Here is a 17875-nt window from a genome sequence, read left to right on the forward strand (position 1 = left end):
ATTACCAGAGTAACGGAAAAACTAGAGTTATTATAAACGTGTGTACAGTTAGAATGAATCTATACATCAGCATTGTAAACAACGTAGTAACTTATCAGTGAGTTCACTAATCATTTTTTAGTCGTCTAATCAATCAGACCGACATTATTAAGCTTAATAGTTCAGGAACAAAACGACAAAAACAATATTTAAATTATGGTCCCCAAAAGAACACAGATTCCAGTCTGACAGTCTTTAATTTTGTATTTATTTATGAAAATCAATTTACTAATAACTAGTGACAAACATTTGTGCCTGAGTGAAGTTACTGGTTCCTAGCGTGCCCATAGGCTACACTGTCATGGATATTAGAAAAAACCCACAAAAGTACATGTATGTGCACAATCTGTCTGTATTAACTGCTGATAGATATTTTTTATATAAAGTTTTTTTTAAGTTCTATATAAAACACAGTCAAAGAAAACTATAACATAGACAATAGAAGAGTATTGTTTAACATTTATGTAAAAAAGAAAAGTGAATGAGTGGCACAGGATATAAAGGGTTTATAGATCTTTAATTGTTTTTCCAGCAGATGGCTTCCCAAAAAGCTGAAACACATAGCTCCACCTACAGGCTGTTAGAGGGAACTGCACCCAATGAAACTGCAGCCAAACGCTGGATACTTCAACTTTATCAAATCGAACTTCAAGCTCTACTGTGACAGGAGACCGATGCCGATAATTACGCTCAGAGTTACTCTGAATCTCTGTACTTCCGGTTGCGTTCCCAGACAGGTGATCCGCGTTCATACTGTAAGGTGTAATCCGCCTCTCACGACTCTTCTCTTAGCGTGATCTCTTTCTGCAGAGTTTCTGACAAAGTCTGGTCGGCCTCACCCAGAACTACAATAAAGCTATTAACCTACAAGCACAGATATAGATTTAATTGTTAGACATTATATATATATATATATATATATATATATTTATTTATTTTCATGCCAACGAGCCACAGGTTCCCACAGTCTGAGGTTTTCAAACACTGCGTGAATATTCTAATGGACACATGAACGGAGATTAACTTCGACGCGAGTTGCTGCAACGTGTCTCTGGAACAGTCTGCGGAGACGGAACGCCGCGATGTTCTGACTGAAATCTCAGCGCAGAAAAATGAGCCAAGATTCCTTACCGTAATAAACGCTAATAGAGGCATCGAACATCGAGGCCATGTTCAGCGGCACCTCGCGCCGAACTGAATCTGCCCCATGACGAGTTTAAGCGGAAAATAGAAAATCGGTCGTGAAGATCAGAATGATCACTTACTGTGTTAAAGGGAAAACACCGGTGTTACCCGGAGTTACTATCACTTTAATCATCTACCAAATGGGGAGTAAAAATTAGAGGCAGAAATGATTTTCCACAGAACTTTACTTCTCGGGGCAGCCTTAATGTTAACTGCCTGGATGGGATGAAATACAGTCCAGAGACACAAAGCTGCAGGTACCCTCTGCTATGTTACAGGTCTGTCAGTTCCCAGATATAAAGTCATCACTACACAGCTCTCTGAGTGTCTGACAGCCGTAGTCCTGGGATGCTCTGGCTGAGATGGATGAATGATGGGTACCAGGAAGGGATTAATCTCCTGCTCTTTGCAGAACTACAGTCACTCCGGCTGCAACTAGAGACCTGACAGCCAAGAATATTAGACACATAAACCACTAGAGAAAAACAAAACACAATCCCATTAAACCAGCGTCATAATAAATACTCACAGACACGGCATAGAGAGGGAGCAGGTTCCGGAGCGCAGAGAGACACTTCTCTTCTGTTATATGTTCTTGTTTAATTCCCTCTAATATATTCTCCTGCAAGAAGGAAACAAAGCAACAAGATAGATGTATGATTGTCGTTTTATATAGGAGAGTTTTATCTTCCTGTATTATTGTGACAGGAGCTTCACATCCCTACTCTGTGCTGCTGGAGGACCCTGCTCCTTCCACTATATAACTCTCAGTATGTGGCTTCCTGCTGCCTCCATTCCCCTCCTCACATCATGTCACTGCCCCTGTCACATGCAGCCCTGTCCTCACTAACACATCACTCATCTCCTGATATACTCTGTGCTGCTGGGGGACCCTGCTCCTTCCACTATATAACTCTCAGTATGTGGCTTCCTGCTGCCTCCATTCCCCACTCACATCATATCACTGCCCCGGTCACATGCAGCCCTGTCCTCACTAACACATCACTCATCTCCTGATATACTCTGTGCTGCTGGGGACCCTGCTCCTTCCACTATATAACTGTCTGTGGCTTCCTGCTGCCTCCATTACCCTCCTCACATCATGTCACTGCCCCTGTCACATGCAGCCCTGTCCTCACTAACACATCACTCATCTCCTGATATACTCTGTGCTGCTATGAACATTTAAATGATCCGACAGGCTAAAAACGGTGAGCATCCTGGTAAAGCAGGAGTTTAGGGCTGAGTACAGTAAGGTCATTATATACAAATACATTAAAAATCAATAAATAATACAATTAAACATCCCTTACCTCTAGAATAAAATGTAAAATGTCTCTTTCCTACAAAGCTGATTGACCTCTGTATTCCAACAAGGACACCCGACTTCTTTCCTCGCTCACCTCCAAAACTTCTCCAATGCTGCACCCTGATTATGGAGCTCCCTACCTCACCCCATCAGACTCTTATCTGTCATCATCTCTACGGGACCCCTGATGTTACCTTAGTTACCATAAAGCCTCACGTGTAAGTTGGTTTATGTTCATGTCACTATCTGTATTAGCTTCAAAAAAATATATATAAAATTTATAGCAAAAATAACCAACACAATCAAACTCAGACCCCGGTGGTGGAGAACTCAGGAGAAGAGAAACCATGAACGTGTTGACCTAGAATGAGGCAGTTGTCTTGGGAGGTACGTTTTCTTGGGGAACATAACGACAACGCATCAGATTTACAAATGCTCCTACTGCGACCACATTCACAAAAGTAGAGGGAGAGGAACAAATATAGCTCGTGACTTTTATGGGTTCATTTTCAAGACAGTTGTGGGACAAGAGGTATGGACGATTATGAATAATGCTACCACGTGCGTCTCTGTGTGAGCAAACAAATTGCAGTATTTTACTTAAATTTAGTCTTTAAGTATTAAAAATTGCATGTTGAACATGTATTATTAAGCAATTAAAGTGTACTTGTGGCTTATGCACCATTGAAGCAGCCACGGTATAGGCTGAACCAACAGTCACAACAACACATCCCAGAAACCAGCAGGGCACAAACGGATTGGCTGCACAGATACGCCGAGTATCGGTGCAGCCCAAGAACCGGCTGTCTCCGTTGCGTCTAGGCGACAGGGACACTTATGGCGGTGACAGGAAGTTGCTATGGTCACCTTTGTTAACTGTGGCAGAATGTTAGAGAGAAATTCGCAGCAGACGTCCTTTAGGATCTTTAAGTGGAAGTCTTCCTGGGTCACGTTGTCCTCCGCCTCGCCCTGATCAGGAAGTTTGTTGCTGCTCCGCCTCTGACAGGTCTCCAACTTATCCAGGATCCGGGTCAAGCTGCCGATCAAGGACAGATCTGGAGAAAGAAACACACATAAGATCAATCAAGCCGGATATCTTATAGCTGTGCGGCTTCTATATTGTGCTATGAAATCAGCACTGTCTTGTGCGTGGACAATGATTTTTGGTAACTTGTGGCGAGCCAGCCAGAACTCTTCCTATAATACGGAGCTCAGGCAACAGGAATGCGGAGAGTGAAATGTTGCAATTTTTAAATATGCTAATTTTCATACTGAAGAAATTTGTGCTGTTCATCTTGATGCTGGATAATAGCAACAATATGTGTGTGTCATAAGGTATGCTATATTAAAATAAATGTTAGTTTACGGGTTATAGGAGTGATGACCCTTATGCAAGCTCTTGAGATATCTATAACCAGTGGCTGCAATTCTCAACACCGCCCACATACAGCAAAGTGCATTTCCTATTTTAGTTGATGTTAAAAGGCTTAGGGGTGTATTCAGTTACAATTCATGGCTGCGCATATAAAGCGTTATTACAGTAACGAAATATCGCAGATGTCGGGATGCGCACAGAAATACATGATGTTGCGGTATCGGGACCCTTGCGTAATCACGGCCGCGATTCGTAATTGCATATGTCTCTTAGTGTGCCAATTATAATGATGCAACTCAGTATTATAAACCTCAAAATACCCTCTGTGCACTCTAGTGGCCATTTGTATAACTGCAGTATATTCATCTGCAGTCATTGAGCACCATCTAGTGGTCAGTAGTGGAATCATGTAATCAACTATTTTTTTTCCCCTAAACTTTCAGCCCGTCCCGTTTAGAACAGAATTGATTACACATATTGTATCCAATGTTGTGGCAGAGCCCAGGCAAATCTTAATTTTGTAGAGAAGTAGACGACCGGCATATAACGGATAATTACTGTTCTGGATCTCCGTATACTCCTGTTCAGTCTGGGATGTGAATATGACGGACATGACAGCCAGGACAGAGGATAAGATGAGCTTCTGCTCGTGGACAATCGGAGGGGGGTCATCTGGCTGGCACAAGTCCCGACACGTCAGGTCATGCAAAAACTCCCACGTCCGTTCTCCATCTTCTGGAGACTGCACTTGAGAAAGAAAGATCAGAAGGTTTTTCATTTCATATTTTACAACAGATGGCATGTAATCTTGTATATTCATAAAACCAACACTACAGTGACTCCATCAAGTTCAGCTTCTCACTCCCTCCTTCCAAGACAAACTTAGTTTAATGTTGATCCAGAAAAAAGACTAAAAATGTCTCAATGGAGCTTTATGGGAACAAATCCTTACAATCCCAGTAAGTTTTATTGGGTCTTTCAAACACGGAAGACACAAAGTCAGTTCACAAAATAAAATGATTACCCTGAAAAACTCTGAATTCCTAACGTTGTGACACTTTGGGAAAGTGGTTTGTTGAGACGTTCCCCAGTAATAGAGAGGACGTTGTTCTAGTAAGTGAGGGAAACCTCTTTCTGTAGAGAAACGGGAATCCCTGCTGTAGATATAGGAACTACAGGACTGTTCAATCAGAAGAAAAACATTTATATAGAATTGGATGGACAGACTGACATATTGGTTCCTTATAGGCTAAATATCCGCCGTGAAAGTAACAAGCACCTAATTAGTTGAAAACACATAAAATAGACGTATTTGCCACACACACTATAAAAAAAAATATATATATATTTTTTCCAATTCCCCCAGAGTATCGCCACGCTAAACCTGTTACCGCTATTACTGTAAATTCAACCCGTTTTCTGCTCGCTCAGGGAGCTGTGAACAAAAAGACGGCGTTGAAACTACCATAATAGCGGTATTTTAACTGCACTATTACCATAATAACGGTAATAATGCGCAGGCCACATTACTTTTTACAGTAAAGCGGCCAATTGAATTCCCCTCATAGACCAAATGTCCCGATTTTGGTGCGACAGTCCTGAATTGCGGACTACTAAAAGAGGTGGAGTTTCACCCCAAAGTGGGTGTTTTGGGAAGGGTCTGGGCGGGGGTCTGAGGCTTATTTTGTCTCCATTCTACAGTTCAATTCACTGTTGGGAGGTATAAGCCTAGTATAATATAACTACTTACCTAGTGACTGAATGCCTTCATCCACCGTGGTCACCAGCTGTAATATGTGCATGTAGACATCCAGACCTTCTGGGCTGTCATACCTAGAACAGAAGTAGTATGTTAGACATACGTGGACCTAGTTACCATGTATTATATTATTTTGTTGACAACAGTAGCACAAAAATCCAAGATAACATAGGAGCACCAACTGCAGAAGACCTGGTAATAACCCAGATTGTTACCCCCTTATAACTAGTTGGGGAGTCCCTGTCCCCCTTAAATATATTAGGTCCAAACAATGAGACACCTAAGAAACTTAGTTTAGAAGATACAATAATGTCGGGTCTCCCATGGAGTAATATTGTGCAGTTTGGTTACTGTAGGGAACACACTTATTGCATCCTGATGACTCTCTGACCTTTCCCACTTTCATCTCCATTTTGTGTAACCCTCTCTGCAGATGTTTGCTCTGTGAAAGACTGAAAGCAGCCCACACTCAGCTTGGCGATTAGTAGATGGTATATAGTTATGCTACTGTATGTATTCATGTAATGACAGTTCCAGATTATTGGCATGATTATTGCACACGGCCCTGTGATATCACCGACGTCTGCCCATCCCCCACTAGTGTGATATTATAAGAGATGCAACACAATAAATCTGTTACTGGGATTGGTCCTAGACATATTACTGGGGTCAAATAGTGGCTGCATTACACGGAATCATTATCAGATATCGCAGTCCTTTAGGTGTTACATATGTGGAGATTTCAGGTCATGTTACAACGATTGTGGGCAGCATTACAATATAAGGTCATGAAGAGGTTGTGGTCTATACTATGGGCGACTTGTCATGTAAAATATTGACCATAAGTAGGTCAGCGTTACTAATGTGATTTTGGAGACATGATCTGTGCCTGTTACCTACTCACAGTGGAGGTGGACATTACTGGTATGGTACCAGTGACCCCTCGGAGAGACCAGGTACTTCCCTCTATCCGCAGGACTCACCTGAGCTGCTTTGCAGCCTCCAGCAACGAGGGTACAAGTCCCAGGATGGCTGGTTTTTCCTCTTCAATATCATTTCCCGGCGTTCCTGGCTCCTGGCAGCCAGCCTTTATCCAATCAATCATTAAATCCTCGTCCACATCAAACAGCTTGTCCACCAGTTCCCCCACTTTAACCAACAGGTCTCCTGCGGGGGAGGATTTCATACATGAAACAGGTGACTTTATAACACGTAACTACAGATAAACTACAGGTTTGTCCCAGTACACAAACCCCTCTAGTGATAAACGCAATCAAATGTAAAACTCCTCCCATAATCTGTAGTAGATATAATTATTACCATAGCCGAGTACAGTAAATAGCGCAAGCTATTGTTCTCTGGCATCACCAATGTTATTTGCTGCTTACTGGCAGGAAGTCTGATGTGAATAGGACCAATGTCACCCCCATGATCAAACACTTATCTTAAACAGCTGGTGAAATATTTACTGGCTCCTGGCCAAGCACCTTACGTCCTGTTAGACCACCGTATGGTCTGGCAGAACGTAAGATAGGTGGTCCCCCAAGATGACAGATGTATGTGTCCCTCCTTGTTTTTGGGATTGATACAGTTCTGTCAATGTGAATATTGCTTCTTAATGCAGACGTGAAGCTTCCACAGTCAGGTAACTGCAGAGTACCACAAGAAAAGACTTGGGGTTATCCCCAGGCGCCTGTAGTGATGGGACAATCAAGGAATATGTAATAGATGTTTATTAAATCGCAGAGATGAAATAAAGATGCGGTGATGTGTGACACATCCCTGAGGAAGCCCATCATTGGGTGAAACGCGTAGGGTATCGATCCCAAACGGATTAACCAACATTCACCAGCATCTCCAACTTTACACTTTCAAGCCGGCTGCACGGACCGGACATACATCACCGCATGCGCGAACTACGGACTTTCACTTTGGCAGCTGGATGCTAAGCAGCGTGGAACAAGGCTTCTACAGCGGCTTCCCCGAACGGACATCTGAGAAGTGGATCTTCTAGGAGCGGGGTGAGTCTACCATCTCTTTTCCCCTCCTGTGATGTACCGGAGCTGCTATCACAATATCATTGTACACTGACTTTTATATCCATTTTACTATTTGACTGTTTATTGTGCAATCAGCACGGATACTCTATGCAGCACATGTGACTCATCACCCGCTATTGTTTGGGGCCTTGTTTTTATGGTGACTGCACCAGTACATTGGACTTTGCTACCATTGCTGCCAACAAACCTACTGAGCAGAATGGGTGTCCATTCAGCATTACATATGTCAGCATGATTGATATGTGCTTGTTGTTTTATTATCAGTGTGATTTAAACATTGTGAGATGCAATACACATCTTTATTTCATCTCTGCGATTTAATAAACATCTATTACATATTCCTTGATTGTCCCATCACTACAGGCGCCTGGGGATAACCCCAAGTCTTTTCTTGTGGTTCTCTATAATACAACCAGGGGGAGGGGTCCCCCCTTTTACAGTGTCCCCGTTTTTGGCAGCCATCTCCTATCTATACTGGTTGTTTGCGCAGGTATTACCCCACAAATTGTCAGGTAACTGCAGAGATCTGAGCCCTATTAACTTCATTTTTATTTATTTTGGCCTATTTATTCCTATAGATTGTCCAGAAAAAGAAAACAAAAAAAACATAATACCAATTTACTGACAAAAGAAAGTCTTGTTTTGGAAAACATAAAATTAGCAATGAAATAATAATAAAAGTTATTCCAGGTCAGAACAATAACTACATTGAGAAAATTGATCTTATCAAGGGACAAAATATTGTCATGTTTAATTCACTTATTTTCCCGAATATGGGGACACCAAATAGCTGTGTATTACTCGGACACAATATTGGGGTCAGAAACAGGGGAGAGATCTGTGTATGCAATGCTGCAGCAGCTTCCAGGTGATAGACCTGTGACTTCATCACTAGACCGATATTGTCTTATAAGCTCTGGCACAGCGCCCTCTAGTGTTACAGTAGAGGACATATAAACTTCCAGCATTTGTTTCTAAGTCGCTGACATGTAAACTTAAATTACTGCACTTGTAATAAACAATATTTTTCTCTATATAGTGAAAATAAGATAAAGAGGAGCGGATAGAGGCTGAAGTAGCGCCATACTAATCCGAGGTGATTATCCTGCTCAGAGGGTGTTCAGTGTTATCTGTAAGCCCCTAGTCTACTGCTGACGGCTCAGAAACACTGCACAGACCTGTGTAATATCTCAGCCGATCAGACACCAAACTGGTGTTATCAGCTCATTATGTCCCCTCATGACTGCACCTACCTGCCGGGGCCCCGACCTGTCGTTCAGCTGTGAAAACAAAACCTCTTGTGTTTGGCTTGTTTGAAGGACATGATCATCATCATTTATTTATATAGCGCCAGCAAATTCCGTGACATGATTAAAGTCTTCCTCTATCCAGACTTTTACTTACAACTTATAAAAAAGAAAAAGAAAACAAAAAAACAAAGCAAAGAGCTGCCTTCACAGAGGTCAAACAGTGCTTGAAAGAAAGCAGCTTGCGTTAATCTACGTCCTACACAGCTCGACTCATGGAGGAGGAAGGGGGCCGAGTGTTCTTCATTTTGCCTGGTGAACATCGATCACTCGGTGATTGCTACTACTCGAATCCGCTAAGCGTTACATGTCGCACTGACATTGGGAATGGTTTCATCTGTTTATAGGTTATTCCATTCAGGAGCTGCTATATTCACATATCATTTATACTCCCCTGTTATGATGAAGCGATTGGTTTGGAAGAGGAACAAGTCTGGATTAGTTTACGCGTTTCACCATCCACAGGCAAGGGGCTCCTGCTACACTGCAGAGGACCCTTTACTAACAACCTTGTGGGACGCTTCTGCTTAATATCAAATCCAGTTATACAGGTGGCAACTCCATATCTCTGAACATCTCCAAGTCATACAGGTTAGACATGACTCCTCCAGGTGTCCTCAGCACAGAGGGGACCAGTTAGACTGATACAAACTCTGGGCTCGCCCTGCTTTCAAAGTGTAAATCTTCCTCCTTTATGAACAGTCAGACTAGAGACAATGGCGGTTATGCTTCCACTAATCCTACCTAGAGCTGAGCGGGATTATGTGGCTGATCCTATGGACCGTGATCTGGCCTCTTGGCATATCGCCCAAAGGGAATACAATTACTTTTGTCTGACAAAACCCAAACAAAGTTTCCAAACCTTCAACCCCAATAAAGCTTTGATATATATAAAAGGTCACTTATACAAGCCAAGAGGACTGCCGTTACATAATAACCTATAAATGGATCATGTGACAGAAAGGACTAGTTACCATTGGTGGAGCTACTCATGATGAAACAGAGGTTGTCTCGGACGGTCGGCCGTTTCCTGATCCTTTCCAGCCACGTGCTCACCACATCAACCTGGGACACACACGTCAACAGCAACCTGGAAGAGAGAATGGTACGTTCCATGGTCATCATCCGCAAAACTTAAAGGGAAACCAAAACCAGGTTTCAAAGTTGTCGTAAGTATTGTTACAAATATTAATTTTGACTGTAGAATATTTGGGGACTAATGTAAACAGGTCTAGTTCTCTGTACAAAACACCAGAGGCAGCACCTTTTCTGAACAGTCTGATAAGTCAGTCCATGCTCTTGGGATCCACGTCCAGACTTTTATGAACTAAAAAAAAAACAAATAAAAACAAAAAAAACAAAACTTCTGCAATGGAAAAGCGGAGGTGTTGCCCATAGCAACCAATCCGAACCAAGCTCATTTTCTATGCAGTACTAGATAAAGGATAGCGACAAAGTGATTGGTTGCTATTGGCAACACCTCCACTTTACCTTTTTTGAAGTTTTAGGTAATCTGCTCCTAAAAGTTCAAGGCAGCAAAAATGATGATAAACTGGTCATTGCAGAAATCTGAAGACAGCCAGATGCTGGCAACCAAGACTGTCCATCACTGAACCACTGTCCTCTTTTGGTTCTATAAAAGGATTTCGCTTTGTGCTCCCTGCTGGACTCAGAGCCAGGACACATTCCCCGAGTCCACAGAAGCTGTGGCGGCAGCTGTTACCATCCAGGAGGCCGCGGAGATCACCAAAAAAGGATCAGAGATGGCAGCAGCAATGAACTCTCTGGGTCCAGCAGATCTGGGAGACCTTGTAATATTCATAATTCACCAAGAAGTGGTTAGAGATGCACCCCACCCCCAATCCACCCCATTATAAATGGCTTTTTGATGCATTAATATTCTTTCATAACCACCTACCTGGTGGTCTCCAGCAGTGTCGGAGGGTCTGTGCTGCACAGCAGTAAGAGTAGGACTTCCCTGCAGTATAAACAGGTTAGTCAGTCTCATGCCTGAAGTGTACAGACTGGGAAAGTTTAAAATAAATAAATGGACATTTTTGCACAATATATGGATGTTTTTCGTCTCATTTTACAGTCCGTCTCTTGTTTTGGCTTATTCACATAGGTGCAGAACAACATACCAAATCCAGATGTCCCAGCATCGGACGACTGGGGTATAAAGCCTGCGCACCCCCTATAATATTTTATAGAAAGAGAAGCTCTATAAAAAGGTACAGGAGGCAAGAAGTGGAGGTACAACAGTCCTTGAATGGGGGTAAATGAACTATTCTATAAAATACCATCACCTCTACCTCCAATTTTTTAACCAAAAAGGTTGAGATTTATTTTTATTAGAACGTGGAGTTGATTTACCTCTATTATAGGCAGTTTACAACCCCGTCCCGATTTCTCCAGTTTTATATAATTCAATGATAAACATACAACTATTTAAATAAAATAAATGATAATAAATATATATATATATATATATATATATATATATATATATATATATATATATATATATATATATATATACACATACACACACACATTATTGGCTTTAACAAATAGAAAGAAAAGAAGTGTCATAATACTGATGGAGAACATTGTACGGTAGAACACAGAACGTACCCCAAGTTCTCATTGTTACTGATGACCAGACAGGTCTCCTGGAAACAGGCCATGTTCCCCAGAATTCCCACGCAGATTTCCTGAGGAGAAGAGAAGTGTTATAGGGAATGATCTGCAGGATCTTCAGCGGAATACAGGGGTCCCTGGAACAATCCTAGTCACTGACATGAAGTATTAACGGGGTCCAGTTTCTACCATACGAGCACCTCAGACCCAACAACCATTAATAACGAAGGACAAGGAAGAGGGAGAATGAAACCACCAGCACACAGTGGAGGCAGCCATTCTGAAATTTGAACTATTACTCACTAGGAACCAATAACATCCCTCGTGTCTTACACTTCGCTGATGTCACTAGTTACTAGCGAATCAGCAGGCTGCACTCTCATGAAGGTTCGTTCAGCCCACACAACTGCCCCACTTCGTGCACTCAACAGGGACAGTAATGAATAGATCATTTACATTAAACAGAAACTGCAGAGAATATAAGGACGTACTTCAGATCGTTACTTACCGTCAGACGATTGCATTTGGATTTTGTGATGGCTCCAAATAAAATATCAGGAGCATTAAACTCCTTCAGGAAGAGCGTCACCTCCTGGAACAACAGAAAACATTGGTCCGACAGGAAAATAGTTCTCATGTCTAATCGAGGAATTACAAAGAGATTAAATGAATGGTAACTTTATGGAATGGGATCTATTATCCTGAATATTTGGCATTATCCGGTCATGCCTAAAATTTACTAAAAACACATTTACTCCACAGTCTTTCCCCACATTGATCCGGACATTCTCCACCTCCTTAAATTGTCTAGCTGAGCTCCTCACAGTAACTATAGGAAGTAGTGCTCCGCGATCATGTGCGATTGGACACAATATATATGGATAATGGTAACTTAAGATCTGTGCATGATCCAATATATCAAAACAAATATTGGAACAACTAGCAAAACAATATATCCCAATTGTTTGTCGATATTGCATTGATAAACTATTTGGTTGGTAATGTCTATTATTCTACCGCTGTAATTGATCATATGGACACTAGATGGCAGCACTGTATTACTATTTATGTATTATCAGTGGGGGATAATACATAAGGGGGATCATCTAATAGTCAAAATAAAGGAATAAATCTCAGGGAGCACTGTAAATTAAAGTGCTAAAAAACTGTAGAGTCACATAATGGTAATAAAAATTGGAAGAGAAATCTGGTGTTTTCCCCGTTCCAGCCAATGTTGTAAAATCCATTATGGCTGCCAAGTATCAGCAAGAAGAGTGTCACATTTTTGTAATTCAGTAATTCTTTATTGAAGCAATATAAAAGAAATATACCTTTTAATAAACTATTTAGTGTAAACGTAAATTGTTAGGACAATACAGTTGCTTTATAGTCACAAGGAGTATAAGCAAACAACATAAAATGGTAATATTAATTATTATTATTACCACCATTTATATAGCGCCACCAATTCCGCAGCATTGTACAGAGAACTCAAATCAGTCCCTGCCCCATTGGAGCTTACAGTCTAAATTCCCTAACACAGACAGACAGACAGACAGGTCGGGAATCGAACTCATAACCCCAGTGCTGTGAGGCAAATGTGCCAGCCATTAAGCCACCGTAATGCTTCCTATACAACGATGGAAAGTATTGGGATTGCTTGTAGACTGCATCCACTGGGTAAAAGCCTAAACTAGCTGTACACAGTAATATATGTCAATTCCTGATCAACTCAGACTCAAATTAAAGTGCTAATATTGTAGAATCATTACTAACATTCCCAAGTCAGCAAAGACCCCACAGTCTGTCACAGTCAGGGACTAGAGGATTTTCGGACAAAGGATTATACAATATTAGCACTTTCATATGAGAATCCTATAAGTAAAGGCAACAGTCCCACCCTCCTCGGTTATATAATATCCCCCCCATAGACATAGATATATACAAACAGATAACATTACAACTCTTGTGCAATACTGGACTTGGAGGCAGACGTTTGACACGCTTATAAGAAACCTAAATACATTTGTATGCAATTCCTCTTATCACAAAGACAACATAACCAAACACCTTCTCTGAAAGGTTAATCCCAATCTGACATTTGTGAATATATATTTATCAGCGTGCCCCACTGTGTCCCTCCCAACAAACACAGCAGAACATTAAATGACCTTTATAATGCAATGGAAAAAAAAAATTGACGAACTAAAGTAAATTATACAATAAATTATCTCACACGTGACTATAATCTCGGTGTACTATTTATCAGCCAATGAAAACTTAAAAAAACAAAACAAGATGACGTTTATGAAACAAATATGATGGGAGTACTTGCACATTTTCTGCATGTTCTCAAATGAAAAGTCAACATTTTGTCTGCAAAATAAGTTTGATGGATAAACAATGTTTGTTTTTTTTAGAAGACACTGTTTATTAAGAAAAGTCTGTGCTGCTGGGGGACCCTGCTCCTTCCACTATATAACTCTCAGTCTGTGGCTTCCTGCTGCCCCCATTCCCCTCCTAACATCATATCACTGTCCCTGTCACATGCAGCCCTGTCCTCACTAACACATCACTCATCCCCTGATATACTCTGTGCTGCTGGGGGACCCTGCTCCTTCCGCTATATAACTCTCAGTCTGTGGCTTCCTGCTGCCTCCATTCCCCTCCTCACATCATGTCACATGCAGTATCTCATTAAATAATCAGTGCTGCTGTGGACAGACATCTGATTGGGTACAGGTTGCTGTATTCCCACTTCAAAACCAAAAGACATTCCAGACAAGCAGAATAAAAATAATGAATCCAATAAGATGGTTACATCCTAGTCAAACACACGGAAACATTGCATGTTTCATAATGACAGAACTCTCACAACCAACCTCTGCTAACCAGTCATAAAATTAGGTGGCGCCCCGTAGCTCCTCATTATGGGAGGGGCCAGATGAAATTAATGACAATAATGTACATTAATATTTTTAGAACCAGCGCGTCCGTTATACTGTGTAGAGTTATGTTAGGTGAAGTCTAAGCTTATAATAGCTTCATCCATTCTGATACTTGTAACAGAACATAAAAGACAATAGGGATCATTTAGGAGCAGAGCGATGTTGCGTGGAGGGGTGTTCCACAACTGCTGCAAAACAGGCATAATGAACCATAAAAATGTCATTTTATAGGACAAGAAGATGCCCACTCTCCTGTAATGTCTGGGAGACTCCCGAATTTCGGGGAGCCCTCCCGGAATTATAAGCTCCCATCTGCATTCCACCCACTTCCCTAGTGCAGTGGAAGACAACCCTGAAGAGACAATTGGCTGTGAATCGCGTTACCACTTGAACCCTCAGTGAACTCACAGAGGAGGAGGGTCCACAATGTCAACATATATGGTAGCAAGAACACATATACAAGGAAGCATTCACCCAACAACTTATACTTCATACTGAGCCTCATTTACAGTTAGGAGGAAATCCAGGGAAAACGTGTAATTCTTCACCAGGGCAAATCCACATTGGACTTCAGAGGGGGCAAACGTAATACGCTGTAATATTTGCACCCGTTACATGGATTGCTCCTAACTGTAAAAGGAAATTTGTACTTGTAAATACATTTTATCTAAGCCCATTACTCCGTGTATAGAATACATAGTGCACTGGTGTTCACGTCACTTAAAGACTATACTAATATTACATGTAAATCTTATTTAATCCTAGTCTAACGGTTTTAGCCACATTTGTAAATTGACCTGTTCCACATTACCTCATTCATAGACATGTCCCAAACTTTACAAATATTATTTTCCATGTCTTCATCCAGTTCAACAGAGGAGTCATCTCCCGCCTCAGACTTGTCATTCTCTGTGATCATCTACGTTCAAATTACGGGAAAGATAAAACGGAAAGATAATAAATCGCTTAACTTAAATGTTTCATTTTTTTAAGCTACTAAACTCAGGAGTTCATCACCCAAATTATGGCACCTGTCCACTCACAGTAGCCCGACAATGGATAGTGGAGGAGGTATTGTCAACACAGAAGTGGGAACACAACTTACTTAATAAATGGAGCATGATTTTGTAAGACAGGCATGGAAATGAATCCTCCTGTAGGACATTAATCTATAAAAAAAAAAAAATACCTATGGTACAACTTAAAGCTGCAATTCCAAAATCCGGTGCCATTTTCCTTTGAATTTATCTTCATGCTGCTATTAATGATTTATGATTCTGGACTACAGTAACATAGCACATGAAGTCGTGTGCAGAGAGACTTCGAAACCACTCTCTGAGCTCTGTCTGCACTGTGATATCCCCCCCCCCCTCTGCCATCACATGACATGCTGAGAGCCTGTGTCAGCCTGTAGCAGACTGACTGTGTCTGTATCCAATGTGAGCATAAAATGTATTTAACTTGCTATTTAAGAAAAGAAAATCTTCTGTGGATTGCTGCTTTACTCAAAAAGGACCAACCTGTGTCAAAATACTACTATACTTTAATTCTCTCAAACCTTAAACATTAAATTACTAATAACAATATCAATGCACGAAATAGGCCGCTGGAATATCGTTATTTCTGTACCTCAATCAGCTTTGTAAGGGTGCTGAAAAACCAGTGTTTGCTATACACAGTATTTTGGATAGAATCTACCGATGGCTCCTCTTCATCATCACTGGAGGGAGGAGATGGATTTCGGTCCATGTCCGGGTGTTTCGGACTCGAGTCTATGTCGTCCTTCTCTAACAAAAAAAAAAAAAAAAAAAGACACATTTCACATTAGTACTTTGAAGAATAATCAGCATTTCATAAACAGCCTCGTGTTATTAGTGTTATTACGTTATACACACTGCATCAATAAAATGGTGCTAGAACTTTGTGACACTGATTTTCCAGGAGGGATAGAGAAACCGTTTGTTTCCAGTATGTAGTAATCCACATTATTAGGCACTCCCGCCATTATTGACTTTGGAACGGGACTGAGAAATACTTACTGAAGGACTCAAATTGCTGTGAAAATGTCAGACAGTATTCTAAATAATCCCGTAAGCCACCATGGACACCTTTCCTGCCCGTCAATGTCCTGAAACTTGCTTACTAAGGTTAATTATATAAATACACACCCTAAAAACTCTAGACTGCACAAATGGCTGAGGCTGACTCAGATACCTCTGGCTAGGGGTACACATCAGACCCAGAGATATGGACACTATGAAGGAGGAGACTTATACGCGGACAATATGATCCTGGAAGACCCTGAAGATGGCGCTTACAGTAGTATGAGACAGGCCACTGGTCCGGCTTATGGATAAGTTAGTACAGTACTCCTTGTTGATGTGGGCATCCGTCCAGTACCACTTCTCATTTATCTTTATAACGGGTGGACCTAGTTTACAGGAAAGGGTAACGCAGGTGTATACATTTACCTCAGCACTAATATTATGTGTAACCCTAAGGAATAGATCATTGAAAATGTTGAGCCTCTAATTCACCCGAATCTCAATAAACTGTACACCGATCCTTCCCCCATCTCGGTCATGGGGAGGGTTACGGATCAAAAGGTCTCCAACAAATTATTATTATGTGAAGTGTTACAATCTCCAAGTTCTCTCTATCAAAGGTGGTTTAGTAACTCGTTTTAATATACTGTAGGGACATATTCCCTTTGTAGATTGTCAATAGCGGTTTCCATCCATTCCACTTCCAGAAATACAAATCTGCCCCCCAGCTCAGAAAACTGGGTTTGTGATTTCAGATGTGAACTTTGGTCACCAACTTCTCACAATTTAGTTTATGATTGGCTTGAACATCTGGCCATCCAAGAATACAATCCTCTCAGCAGTTGAGTTTGGGATAGGATGTATCCAACATCGCCGGCATCTGGCCCTTCCTATCCCAGGATGCTACTAAAACCATTACCCATATACTTATTGCCCATCTGGATTACTGTAACCTTCTCCTCACCTGCCTCCACCTCGCCCCCTTTCGTTCTATACTTAAGGTAGCTGCAAAACTTATCTTCCTTTCACACCGCTCTTCCTCCCCTCTCTGCCCTGTTTTACACTGGCTCCCCATTGCCTACAGAATCCTTTTCAAAGTCCTCGCTCTCGCCTACAAGGCCCTGACCCACCCATCTCTAACCTCCTCTGCAGTCGCACTCCTGCCCATTCCCTGCGCTCGGCCAATCATCTCCTCTCTCCGACACATG

At 41.4% G+C, this 17875-nt stretch overlaps 1 protein-coding gene across 3 annotated transcripts in view; it reads right to left on the minus strand.

Moving 5' to 3' along the window:
* Window positions 1–564: 564 nt before the first annotated feature.
* SAAL1 (serum amyloid A like 1) overlaps window positions 565–17875 on the minus strand; it is a 33160-nt gene continuing 15849 nt past the window's right edge. For all 3 annotated transcript variants that reach the window (XM_075188393.1, XM_075188395.1, XM_075188394.1), the window contains exons 2-13: window positions 16252–16409; window positions 15434–15541; window positions 12183–12266; window positions 11669–11748; window positions 10953–11012; window positions 10009–10124; window positions 6651–6834; window positions 5659–5741; window positions 4467–4655; window positions 3401–3588; window positions 1754–1846; window positions 565–903 (exon numbers count right to left, since the gene is read on the minus strand). In XM_075188393.1, coding sequence (XP_075044494.1) covers window positions 814–903; window positions 1754–1846; window positions 3401–3588; window positions 4467–4655; window positions 5659–5741; window positions 6651–6834; window positions 10009–10124; window positions 10953–11012; window positions 11669–11748; window positions 12183–12266; window positions 15434–15541; window positions 16252–16409 — 1433 coding nt within the window. In that variant the 3' untranslated portion in view covers window positions 565–813. The remainder of the gene's footprint in view (window positions 904–1753; window positions 1847–3400; window positions 3589–4466; window positions 4656–5658; window positions 5742–6650; window positions 6835–10008; window positions 10125–10952; window positions 11013–11668; window positions 11749–12182; window positions 12267–15433; window positions 15542–16251; window positions 16410–17875) is intronic.

This window comes from Mixophyes fleayi, chromosome 10 (genome assembly GCF_038048845.1).
Source record: "Mixophyes fleayi isolate aMixFle1 chromosome 10, aMixFle1.hap1, whole genome shotgun sequence".
Classification (NCBI taxonomy): domain Eukaryota; kingdom Metazoa; phylum Chordata; class Amphibia; order Anura; family Limnodynastidae; genus Mixophyes; species Mixophyes fleayi.